The sequence below is a fragment of the Centrocercus urophasianus genome, unplaced genomic scaffold (assembly GCF_019232065.1).
Source record: "Centrocercus urophasianus isolate 14NV4802_14NV808 unplaced genomic scaffold, USGS_Curo_1.0 seq_41, whole genome shotgun sequence".
Taxonomy (NCBI): Eukaryota; Metazoa; Chordata; class Aves; order Galliformes; family Phasianidae; genus Centrocercus; species Centrocercus urophasianus.
The window spans coordinates 2402747-2421625 of NW_024884989.1; the positions used below are offsets into that span (position 1 = coordinate 2402747).

The 18879-nt window shown below is 51.4% G+C and overlaps 1 protein-coding gene across 1 annotated transcript in view; it reads right to left on the minus strand.

Moving 5' to 3' along the window:
* Nucleotides 1–255: 255 nt before the first annotated feature.
* Nucleotides 256–18879, minus strand: part of LOC122168262 (heparan sulfate glucosamine 3-O-sulfotransferase 3B1-like) — a 22103-nt gene continuing 3479 nt past the window's right edge. The window contains exon 2 of the mRNA XM_042833451.1: nt 256–1194. Within this exon, the coding sequence (XP_042689385.1) occupies nt 576–1194 (619 nt within the window). The 3' untranslated portion in view covers nt 256–575. The remainder of the gene's footprint in view (nt 1195–18879) is intronic.

Sequence of the window (18879 nt, forward strand, 5' to 3'; positions counted from 1 at the left end):
GAGGAAAGGAGCACGGGACACCAGGCAGGGGCTCTATGGCTTGGATTCCCCACGCTCTGACCCACCAGCTCTGCACCCACCCGCCCCACAGAACCCCTGGGACGAGGGAGCAGAGACCGGGACACCGGAATAGGGAAAGCAAGTGTTTATAAAGGCCAGATACCCGTAACAAAAATAAATTTGTGCTTTCCCCTCCCTCCCTTCCCACCCTCCCTTTTTTTTTTTTTTTTTTTTCTTTTTTGTTTAATTCTAATATTTTTTCTTTTTTTATTTTTAAATACAAATCTTCTTTAGGAAAAATGGAAGCACCGTCTGTTACAAACCAAACCAAAAAAAAAAAAAGAGGAAAAAAAAAAAAGAAGAGACATATTAGAATTAAACACGGTGGAATGTTAAACAGGTTACAGGCTACCGTTCTAGCCAGTGCGGTTAGGCAGCTTAGTGAATTAATTGCTTAGGAATTAAAAATAAATTATTATAAAATAGATTTCTGTACATTTTACATACATATATATCTCTTTATATACGCAAACTGTGATGGGCAAGTAATTACAGGGGACTTTCCCACGCCAGCCTCAGTCCCAGCCGAAGTCCTGCCCCGTCATCTGGTAGAACTTCATGTTGAAGGGCCGGTAGAAGTCCCGCAGCCTCTGCACCACCTCCTGGTCGATGTCGGGGTGGGTCCTGCCTTTCGTTTTCCCCAGGCAGTGGGGTTTGCTGCTGCCCTCCGCCTTCTTCAGGCAGGGGAAGCCCTTGGTTTTGTTGAAGTAGAAGTGTTTGTCGGTGATGATCCTCTTGAGGCCCAGAAAGTCCTGGACCCTGCCCAGCTCCCCCGCGGGGTCGCTGATGAGCCTCTCCCCGCTGACGAAGAGGATCTGCCCGATGGGGAAGTAGAGCAGCCAGTTCTCCAGGTGCTTGGCGTAGATGCCGATCTGGATGGCGCTCCACGAGGTGTCGATCAGGCCCGTAGTCCTGTTTTTGAAGGTCAGGCTCTCAAAGGTGGGGATGTCGGGCTTCTTGGAGAGCGTCTGCGTGTAGTCCGAGATGGCTCTGGTCACGGGGTCCCGCACCACCACGATCAGCTTCGTGCCCTTGGCCATGGAGGAGATGCGCGCTGGGGCCTCCTTGGTGACGAAGTAGCTGGGGGTCTTCTCCATGGTGATCTGCCCCTCCAGGGTCCTGGGCATGAGGTCCCTGCCAGCAAAACGTGCAGGTTACAACAGCAGGTAACAGCAAAATACACACGTATATCTAAATACAGGCACACATACATACACAAGAATTTTCTTCCTTAACATGCTTGTATGGGCCATTTAGCTCACATGGATAAATCCATTTTCCAATGATCTAGGGGCTATGGGTATTGTTAAACAGCACTGTATTAGAAACCCAGCTGAGCAATGTCCCACTTCTCCAGGGGTGGGGGAGCCAGGCTGTAACTCCACACCTGCAGTGTGGCTGCACACACCACGCCAGATGGTCAGGATGAGTCCACAGCAGCACTGTGCATGGCTCATGTCAGCACCAGACTGCCTCCATGCCCAGCCCACAGCTCATTTTCCCAAGGGTAAAAAGAGGAAGGTCTACTGAAAGCCAGGAGCTCACCAGAGCATGCCCACTCTGCTTTCCGTTAGCATCTCCAGTGTTACATTTCTCTCAGCTTAGGCAAAAAAAGAGCTATTTGCCCACAGCATCTGCCTGGCTGGTCACCCAACAACTGGGTCCTCAGCAGGGTATTTCCCTGTCAAGCACCAGAAAGAGCTGCTGGAGGCATCTCCAGCACATTCCAGCCAGTACCCAGCAAGGACAGCCTGTCTCCTCTAGCGCCACATGGGCTACAACCAGTTGGGATACAGGATGCAACCAGGAGAACACAACCTAAGCTTGCACACCCTCACAATACACAAATCCTTGAATTCTGCTCTATTTCCCTGGTCATTTCTAATTAACAACGCTGATAAAAACTGGATAACTTTCTAAAATTACTGAAATAGCTCAAAGCAAGAAAAGTCATTTTTTCCTAACATTCACTAGGCAAGCCTAAATATTTTAGACCCTTTGCCAATGCTTTCGCTTCACAACCCCATGGGACTCATTTACTCTGGGCTGAGAGACAGTTAAAGACAGCAAGAGGGGAGTCTGTCACAAAATTAAAGCTATAAAACTTGATTAAGTTTTCAAAGCATCCACCATCGCAGAGAAATGATTGGTGAGAGTGTGCTCTGCAAGCCTCAAGCAGCCTTACCCCAGCTGTACTGCACTGCACTGCACACAGAGGCTGCTTGTTCTTCTCCCACATTGCTTTATGCCTCTACAGCAAAGATCACTGTGAGCCCTCAAGATTCCAAATGCTGCTGATAACTCGTGCTAATGCCAGTGGTTTCCCTGAGTAAGAAGGCAAAGGGAAAAATGACCCATCTGGGGGTAAATAGCAGGAAAATCCATAATGAGTGGGCTGACAGAACAACAAATTGCTGCATGGCCATGGAATTTGGTCAGTAGCTGTTTAGGTAACTGCTGTTTGAAGTAGATTGTACACAGTATTCTATTTCACCTTCTGGCATTAAGTTTATGCAATGTGTTTACTGCCAAGGGACACGCAATGCCCACACCTGTGCGCTCTGCACTGCACTGTTCATAGAATCAAAGAATCAGTAAGGCTGGAAAAGACCTCTAAGATCATCTAGTCTAGACCCACTTGGGTCAATAGGGCAGTCAGTGGATCTGGGACAAAGGGGCAAGCATGCTGGGGCAACCTCCAGCCAACAGTGATGGCAAACCCTAGGGCTGCCTTCTCAGCATCACACAAATGGAGTTTCTCATGCAGACGAAAGTCGCCCCAGCCTATGGGCACCTGGGATATGAATGCTGCTGCAAGTCAGGAGCTGTCATGTGCAGACAAACAGAATCAAAACACAGCTCTGACTAACCCTGTGCCTTGCTGGCTCACTCCACAAACCGGTAACGCCTTCGGAGAACAGCGCGAGTCAGTGACGCTCAGGGAGGGACTCCTAAATCTAACGTGGGCTGATGTGGATTTCGACAGACTACTCATTAAGTGGGGTCTCTTTTTTATGGCCACGTTAAATCTGAGCTCTACAGCAATTGATGGCCACCAATTGATTTAAGGTTTCAATCCACGAAGCCTCCAATGGCCAGGGACCTGCCAAGAGCGGAGACTGCTCTCCATGATGGGCCTAGGTCCAACTGAAGGCAGTGAGTCCAGCAGGTCACTCTGCATTGAGGCCCTGGACATCAAGGTCAACTTCTCCTGCAGGGCTGCTGCAATCAGTGTTTACTGTGCTCCTGGTAATGATGCAAGACTTATTTTTTCCTCCTTGCACAAGAGAGGCCTTAGGCAGGGCTCTGCCCTGTGGAAGAGGAGGAAATTGCTGGGGGCTGAGTTGCTGAGTCAGGTGATTGGGTTGGGAAACTCTTAATGAGCATTTCCATGAATTCAGAGGAGTGTACTGCAGAAGTGGAAGAGCACGAGAGGCACCCATAGGGCCAGCAACACCTGAGCCCACCCCTGGTTTGTGCCTGAGGACATGCAGCACATCTTGTTTCCAACAGCTGACCCAACTGAAAAGTGGCTGCACAGAAACTGGAGAACAGCAGAAGTCAAATATCATGGCCCATGGATGTGGTTTGAACCTCTGACAGCACCACATCCAGGAAAGCAGTGTTTCATTGCACGTGCTCGTCTGTAGCGAGCAGCTTTTCCATGGCTTCCATAACCTCCCACACAGGCATCACCCATCATGATGGCAGCCAGAGACACAGCCTTGGGGACAGGAGGAACTGGTATGTTTGCTGCTGTGAACTCACACAGGTGGAAGAATCATTGAGGAGGGTTTATTCCCATTCAAACCACACCTGGAGAAGGGCAAACTGGCCCGGGTGTAGCACTGTGGCTCCAACACAACACACCAGATGTGTACATCGATGGAAGCAGGACCAGATTCCAACTCTGAATATCTGCTTCTGAGGCTCCCAGACAGCGATGGCTGCCTGAGTGGTAGAGGGTGAGGGAAGGAGCTATCATGGCTGGAAGAGCTGCAGCAATGGTGTGCTGGTGGGATATGGCCCCTCTGGGAGATACAGACATGGGCAGCTTCCTTGTGCAAGGCAGTGATGGCAGAGGTGCAGCCACCACCACTACCTTACGGGGAAGGGAGATGATAAAGCTGAGGGCAGGCCGTGGGAAAGAGATCTGAGCACAGACAAAAGCTGCTGCACCAGTCGGGACAGGGCTGGATGGAGACAGTGCAGAGGGCTGCAGTGGATAGCAGGGTGGGAAATAAAGATGGTATGAAAAGCTTGGCAAGCAGTCTTCCTGTCTTGTTATCCTCCTGCCTTCTGGCAACCTGGAATCAAAGACCTCTGGAGCCAGTGTGTGCACTCAAATCATCCCATTTTATATTGACTGTGGACTGCCTGAGCCTTTGAAACCCTTTTTGCCTTGAGAACATCCCACAGCAGAGAGTCCCAGTGCTGCAGTTCTATCTTTGAACCCTTCCCCTCCATCCCCACTAGGGAAGAGACAAGGATTCTGCTTTGTGAGCACAGAAAAGGAAAGTGAGGATAACATTGCCAGCAAATTCCTGCATCCCTGATTTGGGCAGCCAGCACCTGGAGGACCTGCAGGTCCCATGAGATGATGGAGATACAGTGGGATCACAGTCATGAATTTCCTGCAGGCAGAGAGCAAAGCCCCTCGCTCTGAACATGTCAAGAGAGACAGAGGAAAAGCTTTTCCTCTAATGAATATTTCCTCGGTGAAGGCTTGCATCCTCCGTAGGCGAAGTGATAGGCTTAGTCTAAAGATGGATTGGCCTACTTTACCTATTAACCACTTAGACTAATGTAATAAAGGCCCTCCTCGTTCAAACAGCCCTAATTCCCAGCCCTGCTCAGCTCTGAACTCCACAATTAGATGGGATGCTAAAATAACCCCAACAGGCTGCTGCCAGGGGAGACATGGGAGGAGGGGGGGCAGGGGGGATTTTATTTTGCTTTTTAAGTACAAACTTCTCTAATGTGAAAACTAGACTCAGAGAGACATAAATTTACAAAGTGGGAATGACAGGTGGCCCCACGGTAATCCAATCCTGAAGGCTAATGCCCTTTGTGGCAGCTTTTGTCTGCACAGGGGGGGTCCAAGCTAATCTGCTGCCACTTCTCCAGGAGGGGCTGGGGGCTGCAGGGACCTCTGTGTCCTGTGGCTGCAGTGTCGGTGGCAGGTAGCACAGAATGGCATGCAGGACAGACTGCAGCTTCCTGGGGAGGGAGAGGAGCAGAGCTGTGAGGGATGTGCTGGAGCCTAGCAGGGCTGGTAGCATCACCCAGCTGGGAATCCCATGGCAAGGAGGGACGAGTGGTCCCTATACCTGCTGCACTGCAGTGAGTCACTTCTGCCACCACCACTGCATGGCTGCAGCGATGGCTCGTTCCAGTCTCAAAGCCCCCACCTCCAGCCCAGTCCTTCAGCTCAACCCCCTCCAGACACCTAAGCTGTCTCAGTTTCCCTCTGCAAGGACAACAAAACTTCCCTCCAAAAAGGAGAGGGCTGTGTCTGTGTAGGCAGCTCCAAAAAGAAGAGAAGTGTCATTACGTTTGAGATAAAACACCAACATTTCCGGATGCCACCAAGATGACTGCAGGCTGTGGGGCAGACTGAGCAGCGTTCACACAGACCCCGAGGCAGATATGATGAGAATGGATTTTTTGTGCAGGATTTCTAGACTTTCCCCAGAGCTTGCCCTAGAAGTAAGAAAAATAGGGAAGAAAGGGGAGAAGAGCAAGTCAAAGTATTTCGGATACCAGCCATGCTCACATCAAACTCAGCCCTGTAATCCAGAACCATTTGCTTGGCCACACAGCAGTGGGCATGTAAAGCATCCAACCTATTCCTGGCCACTTTGTACCCAAATTCCTGACTATGTTTCAAGACAACCAAAATTTGGAAACATGACAGTTTCTGGGGAATGTACCCCCAAAACCTCACAACAGTGAGGCAGTCTGACAGACCACACGGATCTGACAGACCAGAAATGGAGAAAGCAGACACATTCTCCCAGCCCAGTAGGAAGCTTTTAGCCCTATACCAGCACCAGGGAATGAGCAAAGGTCTGGGAAGCAAAAACCCAGAGCATGACCAGCATTGCAGCACAAGGCCAAAGGCCACCACACTGGACCCATCCTGATCCCATGCCTTTAACCACTGCTCATCAGTTGGAGAACCAACCCTGTCCCAGTTTCACTGGGATGCAGTGCAAGAGAACTTTCAAGGCTCCAACACAAAGTACGGCAGCACACAGACCCCATTCACTGGTATTTACCATTGGCTTTAAGTGGCTTTATGGAGCTTAAATTACATGCCTTTATCTCTGTTATCACTAGCAAGCAAAAACCCCTTATATTTCTTACAAGACACCAAAAGCCAAAACAGACTGTGCTATTAGGAGAACCTTGAAAGTCCAGGATGAGTTTTGCAGAAGATTGGAATATAACACAGTTAGAGCCACAGGGACAAACGGCACGGCTGAGTCACCCCACAGGACTCCGAGGATTTAATGGCTGCTTTCCCCCAAAGGCTGACCATAAAATCATCAAGTCACAGAAATATTACTTTAAAGCAAGAACCTGGCAAGCAAGCAAGGAAAGAACGTGAGAATAACAGAGCTTTAACTACACGACAGATCAGTACCAAGGTCCACTGGCTTTGGCATCACCAATGTGGCTCCCACTTTGCTCACTGTTGGCAGCTGAGGAGAGGGGAAGAAAATGGAGAGGAAGGAGCAGAGGAGACACAACAAAAAAATCCTTCCACTTGCTGGTTTATTATTTGATACACTTGAAAATGTCTTTGCAAGATTTTCCTGCCTTGGGTTGCCCTTTCCTCCCACCGTTGCACTGAGGACCTGTGCAGCAGCACTCAGCCTCTCCTCTTTTTATTATCAGCCCTATAAGAGCAACATGTGTGCTTTTGTCTCAAGCAGGAGCCCGTTGTTTGGGTTGGAAAACTGTACAACAATAAAAGAGAACGGCTGTGAAGCAGCCCCAGCCTTTTTGAAACGGGTGTAACCCTATCCAGCTCCATCAAACACTCGCCACGACATTTACACAAACCAGATGATGGGAATTAATGAATTTGGGGGGTGAGAAAGGGGAGATAAAGGAGAAGGGAGAAGGAGAAAATAATCCATGGGCATGAAAGTCATGTTTTTCTCACCCTCCTTTCTCCCTGCCCCCATATCTGCCAGGTCCCTTCACCTGTTGGGGAGTCTGGGGATTAGGAGAGGGAGAGGAAGGTAACAGCGTGAAGGCTTCCCATCAAGAAGCCACTCCTTCTGTGGGCTTTGATGATGTCTGCAGACCCAGGTGTCCACCACCAGATGGGAACAGGCTCCAGCCATGAAGTCTGATCTCAACTCTTTTGATGCAGATGCAAAGCCCATCACGTTGGGGCTGTGAGCAGGGACATGGGGCACCAGTCCTTATACTGCATGCAGACACAGCACAACAGGAGGGGACAGTGCAATACATGGCGCATCACAGAGTTGTAGCCTGCAGGGGAGGGAATAACTTCTAGCAGCAGCGATGCTAAATTGGCAGTGCTGTCTGCACTGGATTTGTGCTTTCACTGGAGAGAGCAATAGGGACCAATGTGCCTCCAAAGGTTGTGCGAGGCTAAGAAGGATATGCCCACCGTCAGCAATGGGCACAAAGGCACCAGGTAGGTCTCTGAGCCTCAGACTCCTGGGTGGAGCAGTTCCCTGCCCCAAGGCAGATGCCCAGTGTTGGGAGGAAGGGCTCAGGGGGATGAAAACTTGGGAGACAGGCATGAAAGAAAGCCCTGCTTGTTGGCTGGGGGTCCGGCAAGCAAAAATCTCAGCAGGTCTCTCTCCCCACACTTTGTCCAGGTCCCTCCCAAACCAACACAGACATTCCACGTGCACAGCCCACCCTGGCTCCTTGCTCTGCACCAACTCAGCACCGCATTTACAAACACTCACCAAGAACTTTCTCTCCTTGCTGTCTGGAGCCAGCCAAGATATTCATCAGCTCCACCAGTTCATTATATCGGTCCCCTCTTTATGTAAAGAGCGAAGCCTCTTTCTGTCCCCCATCATATTTAAAAGCTCGGAACTTCCACTAAATAATGATCTCGCTGAGGGGAGGGGGGCCAGTACTTTACATATCAAAGGGCTGCTTTGGTGGGATTTACAATAATTTGAGATGAAGTGGTAAATATTCCATTCACTCCGCTTTATCTCCAGTAATAATTATAATCCTATTAGCAAGGTCCCAAGAAAGTGATTGCATTATCATCTAGCGAGCATCTATGTGGATTTCTTGGAGTGGGAAGGCCATAGGCAAGTAAAGAAGGAAAAGCAACAAAAGATGCGACTGCCAGCACCTCCCTTCCCCCAGCAGGATTTGGTCTCCATTGTCCCTACGCTTCAATAGTGCTTTGCTCTGAAAATAACAGCTTTTGAGTGCAGAAAGGGGGTGGGGCTGAAATGAGCATCTTCCTCCTCCCGGTCAAGCCTGGTCCCATTCAGGGCCACCAGGTCCCCCCGCTGCCACTCTGGGCACAAAGAGCCCCGGTTCCTCTTCCTGCCAGGCACGGCACTTCAATTAAAAGCTAATTGCTGTTTCTGGGTGACTTCTTCAGAATATCGCACAGCAGCACTGCCCACTGCTTGAGTCATGTGAGATTGCTCTGTCTTCACTTCCAAGAAGAAAAATAATAATAAATTAAAAAAAAAAAAAAATTTTTGTTTCAAAGAAGGAGAAGGAAGGGGAAGTTCCGTGATTTAAGGGGGAAAACTAACCCTAAACACGCCTGAGCTAACTGGCAAAGCAGAACCAAAGGCTTTTTTCCAGCAGATCGCAGGGCCAGTCGCATCTGCCAAGCTGTGTGTTTCACCCCTGCGTGCTGCTGCCTCTTGGTGCACACCAGCAAAACGTGTAGCTGCGATTCATCCCTGTGCACCCCTGTCACCTCCATCCCTCTGCCAGCAGCTGTCACCCACGTGCAGTGGCTCTGGGCTGCGACACGCCGGCACTGCCTTCACTGTGCCCAAGAGTTCAGCACAAAGTGGTTGCAACATTTCTCCCTGTAAAAGAAGCAGACAACAGCCCAGAAAGATGGAAAAAAGAACAATCTGAGGCATCTGCTGGGATCCAGTACTCACAACTCAATCCTTGGGAAAGATCAGTCCTCCTGGCTGCTTTTGCCTGACTTGTGGCTCTCACTGCCACAAACAGAGGGACCAGCCGCTTCTCTTCCCTGTAATGCATCTTGTGCCAGAGATGCTGCTTCTCAAAAACCCTGCACTGAGCAGCACGGGGCCCACACTCCATGGGATGCTTCAACCGTCACCAGCTGAGCTGGGATTGGTCCAGCAGCTACAAGAACCAAAGTGATGTCCTCATCCAAAAGCAGGCTGACCTGGAGCAGTGCAAAAAGAGCTCCTCAGCCTGGAATCACTGCTCTTCTGCAGCCTTCCTTGGAGCCTGCAGGGGGAAATCACGGCTTCAGGAGATGATTTCAGACTGTCTGCACTTCCCTAGAAGATGCGGGGTGGCAGAGGCTGTGGGTTTGATGGCTGACATCCCTTTGCCCCTCAGACATGCCAGTACTGTGGAACAGTTCCCAGCAGCAGCGGCACTCAGCTCCCAGCAGCACATGCACCAGCCCAGCACAGAGTCCATAGCCCCAAAGTGCTCCCACACCCACTTATTTCCTCTCCTAATTTGTAGGAACAGCACTAATCCTCTCAAAGACATTAAAACACCACAGACACTGTCCTTTGGACATCTCTCCTTACTTCTCAGAGAAGCGCTTCCTTGCAGTGATGGGATCAACCCCCCATAGGGTTAGAGCCCATGGATGTGAGAATGCGGGTGAATACAGCTTGTTGGCTTTCAATGGTTTTCTTAGAAGCACCAGGTCTTTCAAGAACCCCAAACCCAGCAGCACCACGGCTAATGCAGGAACAGAACCACCAATCAGCCCTGCAGAGCAGAGCAGCCTCCTGGCTGCCCCAAAAGGATGTGCTATGGGGTCAGACCCTGCACCCTGCCCCAGGCTGGGGCCTTTGTTAGCTTCAGGCTGTCACAGTGGGGCTCTGGATCTCTTGTGCACTGCATCTGGAGATATTTCCTACCCCTGCCATATTCCTATAACTCAGGAAGCCCATAAGAGGTTATCCCATTAGCCTCATTCCTAAAGCCCTTCTCCAGGGACCCCCTGTGCCATATGCCAGGGGTGCGGAGCCCAGCGAGCAGATCAAACCTCATGCTGGATCCAACAGGCATATCTTCAGTATCTTATGCAGGAGACAACAGCCACTCCAACCATCCCCACATCACTTTAGGACACCACTTCAGGACACCTCAGCAACACCTCACAAGCTCCGAGCCAGGACAGAACTTTGGGGAGATGAACTGAAACCAGGGGCACACAAAGCTCACACACCACACTTCATCCCAGGGATGAGCCATAACACAGGGACGAGCCAATGCTTCCACATCCCTTCCCCTTCCCATGCTTTCCCTCTCCCTGGAGCAGCCCAGACACCACATTTCACCCGCTCCAAATGTTGCTAGAGGAGAGCTAAAAGAAAAACCCACCACCTATTGAGCCAGCCCTTCACTAAACACAGCACGAATCAACAGCCACCAAACAAAACCAACCCAGAGACAGGCGGGACCCACACTCCCCTCCTGCCCTGTTCATCAATCACAGCCCCACTGAGAGCTCTTTTGTGTCCTTCCCTGAGCACACAAATGAAAGCCCCCAACCTGTGTGCCTGCACAGGCAGGTAACAAGCTGCACTGATAGTGCTGCCTTTTGTCCCACACCCCTGAGCAGCCTCCCGTTTGCACAGGGAGGGCTCTGCATGCACCTAGACACACACTACTCCCATGGAGCCCTGCTATTAAATAAAAGCTTGGTGATAAAGCCCTGTGCTGCCTGCAGGGACACTTCGCTGTTTGTCACTCCTGTGAGGCACCTTTGGGGTGGGACGTGCACACAGGGTGTGCAAAGAGAGCCAAAAGGAACTGGTGCTGGTGGCAGCTGTGGGACAGTCCTGCTGCTCTTCCTCACTGTGGGCAGCAGAGCGGAGAGGGAAGCAGGAAGACCGCCTTGTCCACGCAGCAGGGATCTCCTGTGAGCACTTGGAGCCTCTGAGTATCCTCCAGAGCAGCCTGGTGCCTCCACAGAACGCAGAAAGGAAGCAGTTTGGGTGGCAAGGCCAGGGCAGGCAACAGAGAAGCCTGCAGACAAATGCACACGCATCAAGAAAAGATTGCACATCCTTAAATAGTTACTCCAGGAATCCATCTTCTGCAGATAAGGGAATGCTAAAGGCAAAAGGCAAGCAACCAGTATTGCCCCAGCTGCACAGGCCTTGGAAAGGACAGTTCAGAAAGCAACCAGCCGTCCATTTTCACCACCATCCCACCCAAAAAAGGTACAATTCCTTCTTCTGCCTTGTTTGCCAACAGCCACATGCGCGTGGATGCTGCCAACAGAGGCTGAGTGTGGCCGTGAAGCTGCTGCACAGCCCCAGTTCCCCCTCAGCAGAACCAGCTGGAACGCCGTGCAGCCTCCACAATGGCCCTAAGCACAACAGGGCAGCCCTCTGTCCATCACAGGTCACTGTCCCAGTGAGAAGAACCACAGCGATGAACAAATTTCCTCGCTACAGAAGGTGACAGCAGCTGCCAGGTGGCACAGCCGTGACCTGACCCAGTGGCCATCCGGCCACCAGCTTGTCCCACCTCGGGGCGAGTTGTGTTTGCCACCCACTGGAACAAAGGCCCAGGAGTTAATACACCGGTGATCCTCTCAGCACTGATCCCTAAATGCATTTTAGCACAAATGGGATTGCTGTCTCACCTCATTCCTTAATGGATTTGTGATTACAGCCAGAAAGGTGTAGGCGGTGCATTGGAAATTAAGCTTCCCATTGTAAACAGATCAGGTTAGTGAGTGACAACACATTTGTCCGGGATGGGATTTTCTCCCCCAGCATCTCCAGTCAGGCTGGCATGGCCCTCCCCCCCTCCCCCAGCCTCTTCCCACCCTTTTTACCCCTCACAGAAAACTCCAGAGACCAGAAAAGCAATTAAACACCAGGACCAAAGAGTAGGGTGCCCACTGAGGATGTTCTGCTGGGGGTGGCTGTGCCAGCAATCTGCAGAGCTCTGGGTGCAGCAGAAGGAACACCGACAGCCCTGGGAAGGAGCGAGATTCCCAGTGGAGGAGGGAGACAGGCAGCAATTAGGGAAACAAGAAGGAGCAGGTCTGTCTGCAGACACCCCTCCTGCCCCAGTCATTACGTGGGACCATGGCTGGTCATAAGCAGTCAAGAGCTCTTTAAAGAGCAGACTCAGATGGTGGAGATGCTCTGCTGCAAGTACAACAGATGCAAAGCACTACTTCTAATTAAGAAGGCATTCACTTAATTAGACACTGCGCATTGCCATACCAATGATTTGATCTAATCCTACACATTTGGGCTGTGTTTAGGAGGGCTCTTCATGCTGGCTGCTCACTTCTGACTGCTTGGGTTGTCTTTTTTCATACCCCGATGGCTGTAAGGCAGGTCCATGGCTGCAGTGCCAACCCAAAGGGACTTTGTGGAGTGATGTCACACTTGACAAAACCCAACCAGCGGGAGCAGATCTACCTATCAGACAGGTCATAGGAAATGCATGAGAGCTGATCTCCTTCTGAACCTACTCCATGCCTCGGCTCGACAGTCCCTGACACAGGGAAGGCAGAGGGCTGGTATGCTGAGAGATGGAGCACAACCCAAGTGAAATGACTTTTCCCTGAACACTGAAGAGTCTGAATGAGAGCCATTGTCATTCAGATGAAACCGAGTGTCAGATTAACAAATCAATGGGCACAGGAGATATAAAATGGATTACTATTGAAGCCTTTCAAATACTCAAACATATGGATGAACCAAATGTGAATTGTAATTGACTCACCCGCACCTTTGATCTCTACACCCTTGGGTTCCCAAAGAGACGGCCGGCCCCCTCTGACTGGGACTGAACCAACCCGAGGCTCCATTGTGAGCTCTCACAAAGCCTTTTTTCTCTCTGCTTCCATCTCCTGGATGTAGCCACATCCTGGCTCTTGGAAACCGAGACAAGCCAGCTCTGTCTCAGAGAGCCACAGGGCTGCAGGAGGGCAGCTCAGATCTCCTGGATGCAATCTCTTGCACGGAGCCCACCAGCCCCAGGCTGCTCTCCCCATCACCAATCCCTGCTTCACACTGGCCCACCTGGTCACGCACCAGAATGTGCCATGAAGGATCAGCAGAAGAAAACAATCAAGCTTGCAGCAATGATGCTCACTGCTCCACTCTTCCTGGAGGTGACCTTAGGGTCCGCTTAGGATTTTCCAAGGACGTTGCTGATGGGTTCTGTAGCATGGGTGTGCGCTGACTTCAAAACCCTTCCTGATCTGGAAGTACTGAAAGCTGCTCTGCTTCTCCTGCCAGCAACATCTGACAGTGCAGATCACTTCTACTTGATGAAGAGATGCAGCTTTTAGTTTTCCTGGAAGGTTTCTGCACCTACATCAAGAATAACCTGAATATAAACTAAACTTTACCCCTAAATGCTTACTTCTAGAGTTTGCATAGAGATTCGACCCATTTTGGACATCTATCCAAAGACACCTCGAAACAGTAAAAGAACAAGCATCTTTTTAATGTTGTATGAATCACAGCTCCAGAGGAGTCACACAGCAAGCATTTGTTGGGCTCTAATTTCATGCCTCGTTACATTAGGTTGCTCTAGGCCTTCTAGAAAACCCAGCACAATTCATTCCTCCACCTCCAGCTTCCCACCTCCACGCTAACCAACCTTTTGTGGACCCACACCAAAGTCTCATCATCACGGTGGCAAATGAAAGCACTGTGCAGCTCTGTTACTGCCATGCTGAGCCTCACAGCAACAGTAGCCTTGAAACACTTGTTGAAGGGAAATCCCAACAGCTCTTCCAGTACTGGGCACCGATGGAATGCAGAGATGCTGCATGTGTCCCCTCTCTCCATCCACAGCAAGAAAACTGGGTTTAATGGGGGTCGAGGGGACCTTGTAGGCCTGGGAGCAGGCTTTTGTCTGCCCCCACCATTCTCCAACTCAGCCCCAGCCCTGCAGCTGCTCAGCACTACTGGTGACCCGTGCTGGATGGCCGAGCACAACTACATGGCTCACTGCAGAGGAACCCAGCGAGGAAACGGCCATGGGGAGGAAACTCCTGTGTTCCTAATCTGCTTTAGGAGTGCATGAGCTTGCTGTTTATATATAGCTTAATTAATTATTACACTGCATTTAGCAGCGTGACCTTGAAGCCATCTCTGGGGGGAGCCAGCAGCCCCAGTGCAGCATGGTGGTGTGTGAGGCATCAGGACACTCCTCCCTACGAGACTGTAATTAAAAGACTCTGGAGCAGACAGCAGCTCCTGGCCCCTCTCAGCTCACAAAACACTAACCTGCTATTCCACTTCTGCTTTGGCAAGGCCTGTATCTGCTCCTAGGGCTTTGCTCGCTGCTCAACAACTCCTGTTAGCTATTCCCTCTGAAAACACCATGCAGACAGCCCAGGGCTTGCTAGATAGCAGATCTGCTCAGAGGGGAAATTTTATAAAGAAGCTGTGAGCTCTGTGTGAAGCTGCAGCAAGCCGAGTGCACAGCGCTAGGGAGGACAGCAGGGATTTGCTGATCCCCATCCAGCTCCCCGAGGAGCAGCGATCCTGTGGCTGCTCAGCTCCCACATGGCTCTGTTTGCAACCTCACTGCCCAGAGATGCAGTGAAGCCAAGGCAGATGCAGGGGGATGTTTGGAGATGCCCACAAACCTCATCACCCCACCGAGCACCTCTGGGTGCTCTCCCATCTCACACTGTGTGCAGAGGTTCAGTGGGTGGTCAATGGGTGGTCATAGAGGGGCGAGAGACTGCAGGCATCACTGTTTACCACCCCTTACCTGGTTCACTGGGCTCACGAAGCTGCTGCCTCCCCCCGGTTGACTCCTGCATCTCCTGCCTTCCTTCCAAGTCTAACACAGCTTAAAAAAAAACAACCACCAAACCAAGCAGCAGGCATGCCAGAGCTGCAGGCCTTGCCAGTTTTTAAGCAAATATTTCACAGCCTGATGAAGCAGCAGAGCACTTGGTGAATAAAGCATCGGGGTTTTTTCCTCCCCCTAGTGACGGAAGGTCTTGGCTCTGAGTGCTCAGCCTCCTGCACATGGGGTACATGGGACAAAACCTGCAATCCTGCTGCAGGTGGTTCCCCAGTGACGGTGCTGCTCCCCACCCACAGCTCACCAGCGTGCAGCACACTTGCTGATTTTCAGACAAGTTTGCATTCAATACCCAGAGGAGCTTCCAGTGTTAGAACAGAGTGTTGTTCACAACTGTTTTCTTCGAGTTGCTTTATCAAAGTTAATCAAAGTAATGGCTTTTGCCCAAAAGGACAATGTGCATGCTTCAGGAGGAATGTTTAACAGCTCCACCACTCAAACACACACCAGGGACCTGAGCCTGTTCAGAGGGCACTGAATGCAGCAAAGTTTTGGGGCCACATCCAGTTGGTGCAGAGCTGCCTGCCCATGCAGCAAAGCATGCTGAGCACCAGCATCAGTGCTCCCACTCCAGCTGCACTGTGCCACAGGACTGCAGCGCAGCAGCCCAGGATTTGGCCTCACGTTCACACTCAGCAAGGGATGTGTAACATACATATCCACCTATAATGCTCTGTGCAGGCCTATAAAATAAAAAACCTACACAAAATCCCCATTTGCTGCTGGAAGAGCTGACTGCAGGTCTGCCAGCAGCTCACACTGCTGGGAACTGGCTGTGCCAACTCGATGGGGAGGCTCCAAGATCTCTCCCTTTCTCACACACGAGGCACTTGGTGGATTTCAGGAAGGCCCTGCAGCAGCACAGAGTGGGCTGGCTGGGTCAAAGCTCTGAATAGGAGCAGTGTAATATTGAGGATGGCACTGCACCAGCCTCATGAGTGGGACTGCTGCCCTCGAGCTGCAGGTAAGCTCAGGGTTGGATGTTCCGCTGCTGTAACAGAATCAAAGGCAGCCCTAAGTCACAGTGTCTCTCAGTGGGGACGGATACTGAACACAGCTGGCTCCAGGGTGTTCCTGAGGAACTGGAAGGACATGTAAAGAATTTAGCAGAACGTGGCATTTTTCTTTAAGTTCTCACCTTCCCTGCTACCCACCGTGCCAAGGGGCCCTGTCACACTCATGTATTCCAACAGGAGAAGGAAAAAAAAAAAAAAAAAAAGAAGTGAATTATTCATTTACTCGAAGTCAGTGTGAGGTCTTCTGCACACACTTCTGTACGGCTGGCTTCTCCTCGGATGTTCCCACCAGCAGCATCACAACCCCCAACCACCACAATGCTCAGCCTCTCCATACAGAATCGCAGGGGTTGGAAGGGACCTACAGGGATCATCGAGTCCAAAGCAGGTTCCTACACCAAGCCCCTGAGGCAGAAGCACACACATCTCCAGAGCCAGCACACTGATGTGGGATGCCAGCAGCCCGCAAACAGCCCCTCACATGCCCGCTCCTCTCCTCCCGAGGTTCCTCACTTCGTCCAGCATGGGGACACTGCATTCAAAGCCACTCTTGAAGCTTCAGAGCTATTGCAAAGAGAAAAGCCACCACAGGGAACCCTTTGAAGAAGAGATAAGAACTGATCTCCTTTCTGCAGCACTTATGAATGAACTGTAAGGCCTTCTGTACATCATGCCTGCACAGTCCCTGCTGTCCCAGGCAGGAGGAGCACAGAGGACCCTTTGCTGGGACCTTGGTGGCCCTTCTGAATGTGGCTCTGTGCACCTCGCAACCACTTCTGTGGAACCTCAGAATATCCCAAGTTGGAAGGGACCCACAGGACCACCAAGTCCAACAGCATCACCAGGACCTCAAATTAACCCAGGCTGCTAACCGACACGTCACCCCCAGCCCCCTCCTTGCTGTTAACGAAGTGAAGAAATGGCCCACCGACCCAGCTGGCTCTGCTGACAGCCACCAGGCCGAGCTCCTCGCTGAAGCACCCAGCGTTCATTGCTCATGAGCTAATTAAGAAACTCCCCATCAGCTGCTGAAAGACCTGAAATTGGGCAAGCCTGGTACAGTCAGCAAGTCCCAACCCAGCACTTACTCACTGCCAGGAGGAGGCGTCCCCTCCAGTCACTCCCTGCAGGGTGACAACAGGTAGCGTCGATGCCCCCTGACCCCCTAATTACACCGCTGAAATAACGAGCCCTGGGATTTGTTGTTCTTGGAGCCACGTGCTGGCTGTCCCGCACCGCGCAGCCCGTTGCTTAGCCCTGTGACCCACTGCTCACCCACGGTCACACCGGCCAGAAGAGGTGAGCGCTGCTGCTGAAAGATCACTTAATTAGGATGGATTAATGACACCGAGTCCGAGCTGGAGCAGACAGAGCAGTTCAGCGAGCAGGGCCTGATGGTGAGACAATACAGCTCCACGAAGGCAAGTTTTAGAGCCACCGCATCCAGCCACGTATGGGGAAGAGATCACAGAGCTCAAATACACAAAAAATTCACGAAATCCTTAAGCCAGAGCCCAGCCCACGGCTTTCCTCCCACCACTCCCACGCCTGGGCGCAGCTCGTGGCACACGGCGCTGCCATATCCATGCAGCAGCCCACCACGTCCCCCCCAAAGCACGGCCAACGCCGAGGAGCTCAGCAGCTCGACAGGTGAGGCCATGAAACCCGATCACTGCAGACAATGTCGTCCCCCCAGCGTCGTGCTGGGAAGGCCTCATCACGTGCGTCGTATCGGGCAACATGCTGGAAGCGCAGCGGAGCGCTGAAACCCCGGCGACACGAATAATCTTTGCCATCTGTTTGAACAACTCAACCCTCCTCAGATCTGGAGGAATGATCCCATGCGAACACAAGGGCCTTGCTGACTGATTCCAGCAGCCCCAGCCCCGCGATTCGGGGCCGTTTGCTAAGGAAATTGGCCTGGTGGTGTTGGAGGGGCACACGGGACCCCGAGCCTATGGGCAGGGCGCTGGGAACCCCCACTCGCCCCAGCACAGCGCAACGCAAAGCCAAGATTTGTTCATCTACATATCACGTATCTCTATATAAACATTGTATATTACAATATAGATCGATTAACAGATGCATCTAATATTTTTAGCTTTTTTTTTTTTTTTAAACGTAAAGCAAATAAAATCTCAACAGGATTGGCAGAGCAACCCTGGAGAATGCAACCATCCCATTGGGATGTGCTCACTGCCAGCAGCGCAGCCCCGGCATTGCACTGGGGGAACTGCTCTTCGCCCAGCTATGGGGCTTCCACACAAAGCTGCTGAGAGAATTGCCTCCATTCACAGCGATGAGAAGCCTCCAGGAGCGATGGGAGCTGTTAGCAAGTGCCTGGCTGGGGGGACAGAAGGCATCAGGGGTGTTACACTCACTGCCACCTTAAATTCAGGCTTTACAATGGCCAAATGCAGGCTAAAACTCCGTCTCGCTCAGATTTACCCTGGTTTCAGCATGGCTACAGCCACCCGATGTGTAACCTTTCCTCTGCTTCTCACACACACCCACCCTGGGGGCCAAAAAGGACGCTCCTGGGGGCAAAAACAGCAAACAACACCAAAGGAGGATTTTTCCCATCATTCGAGAATCGGCACAAAGCAGCACCCTGTGCAATAACATCTCCACTGCTTACTGGGGTGACCTGGAGTTTAGGAATGCACTGCACATAAATGGATCTGAATCATTCGGGGGGGGGGGGGGGGGGGGGTAAATATAAAAAAACAAAAAAAAA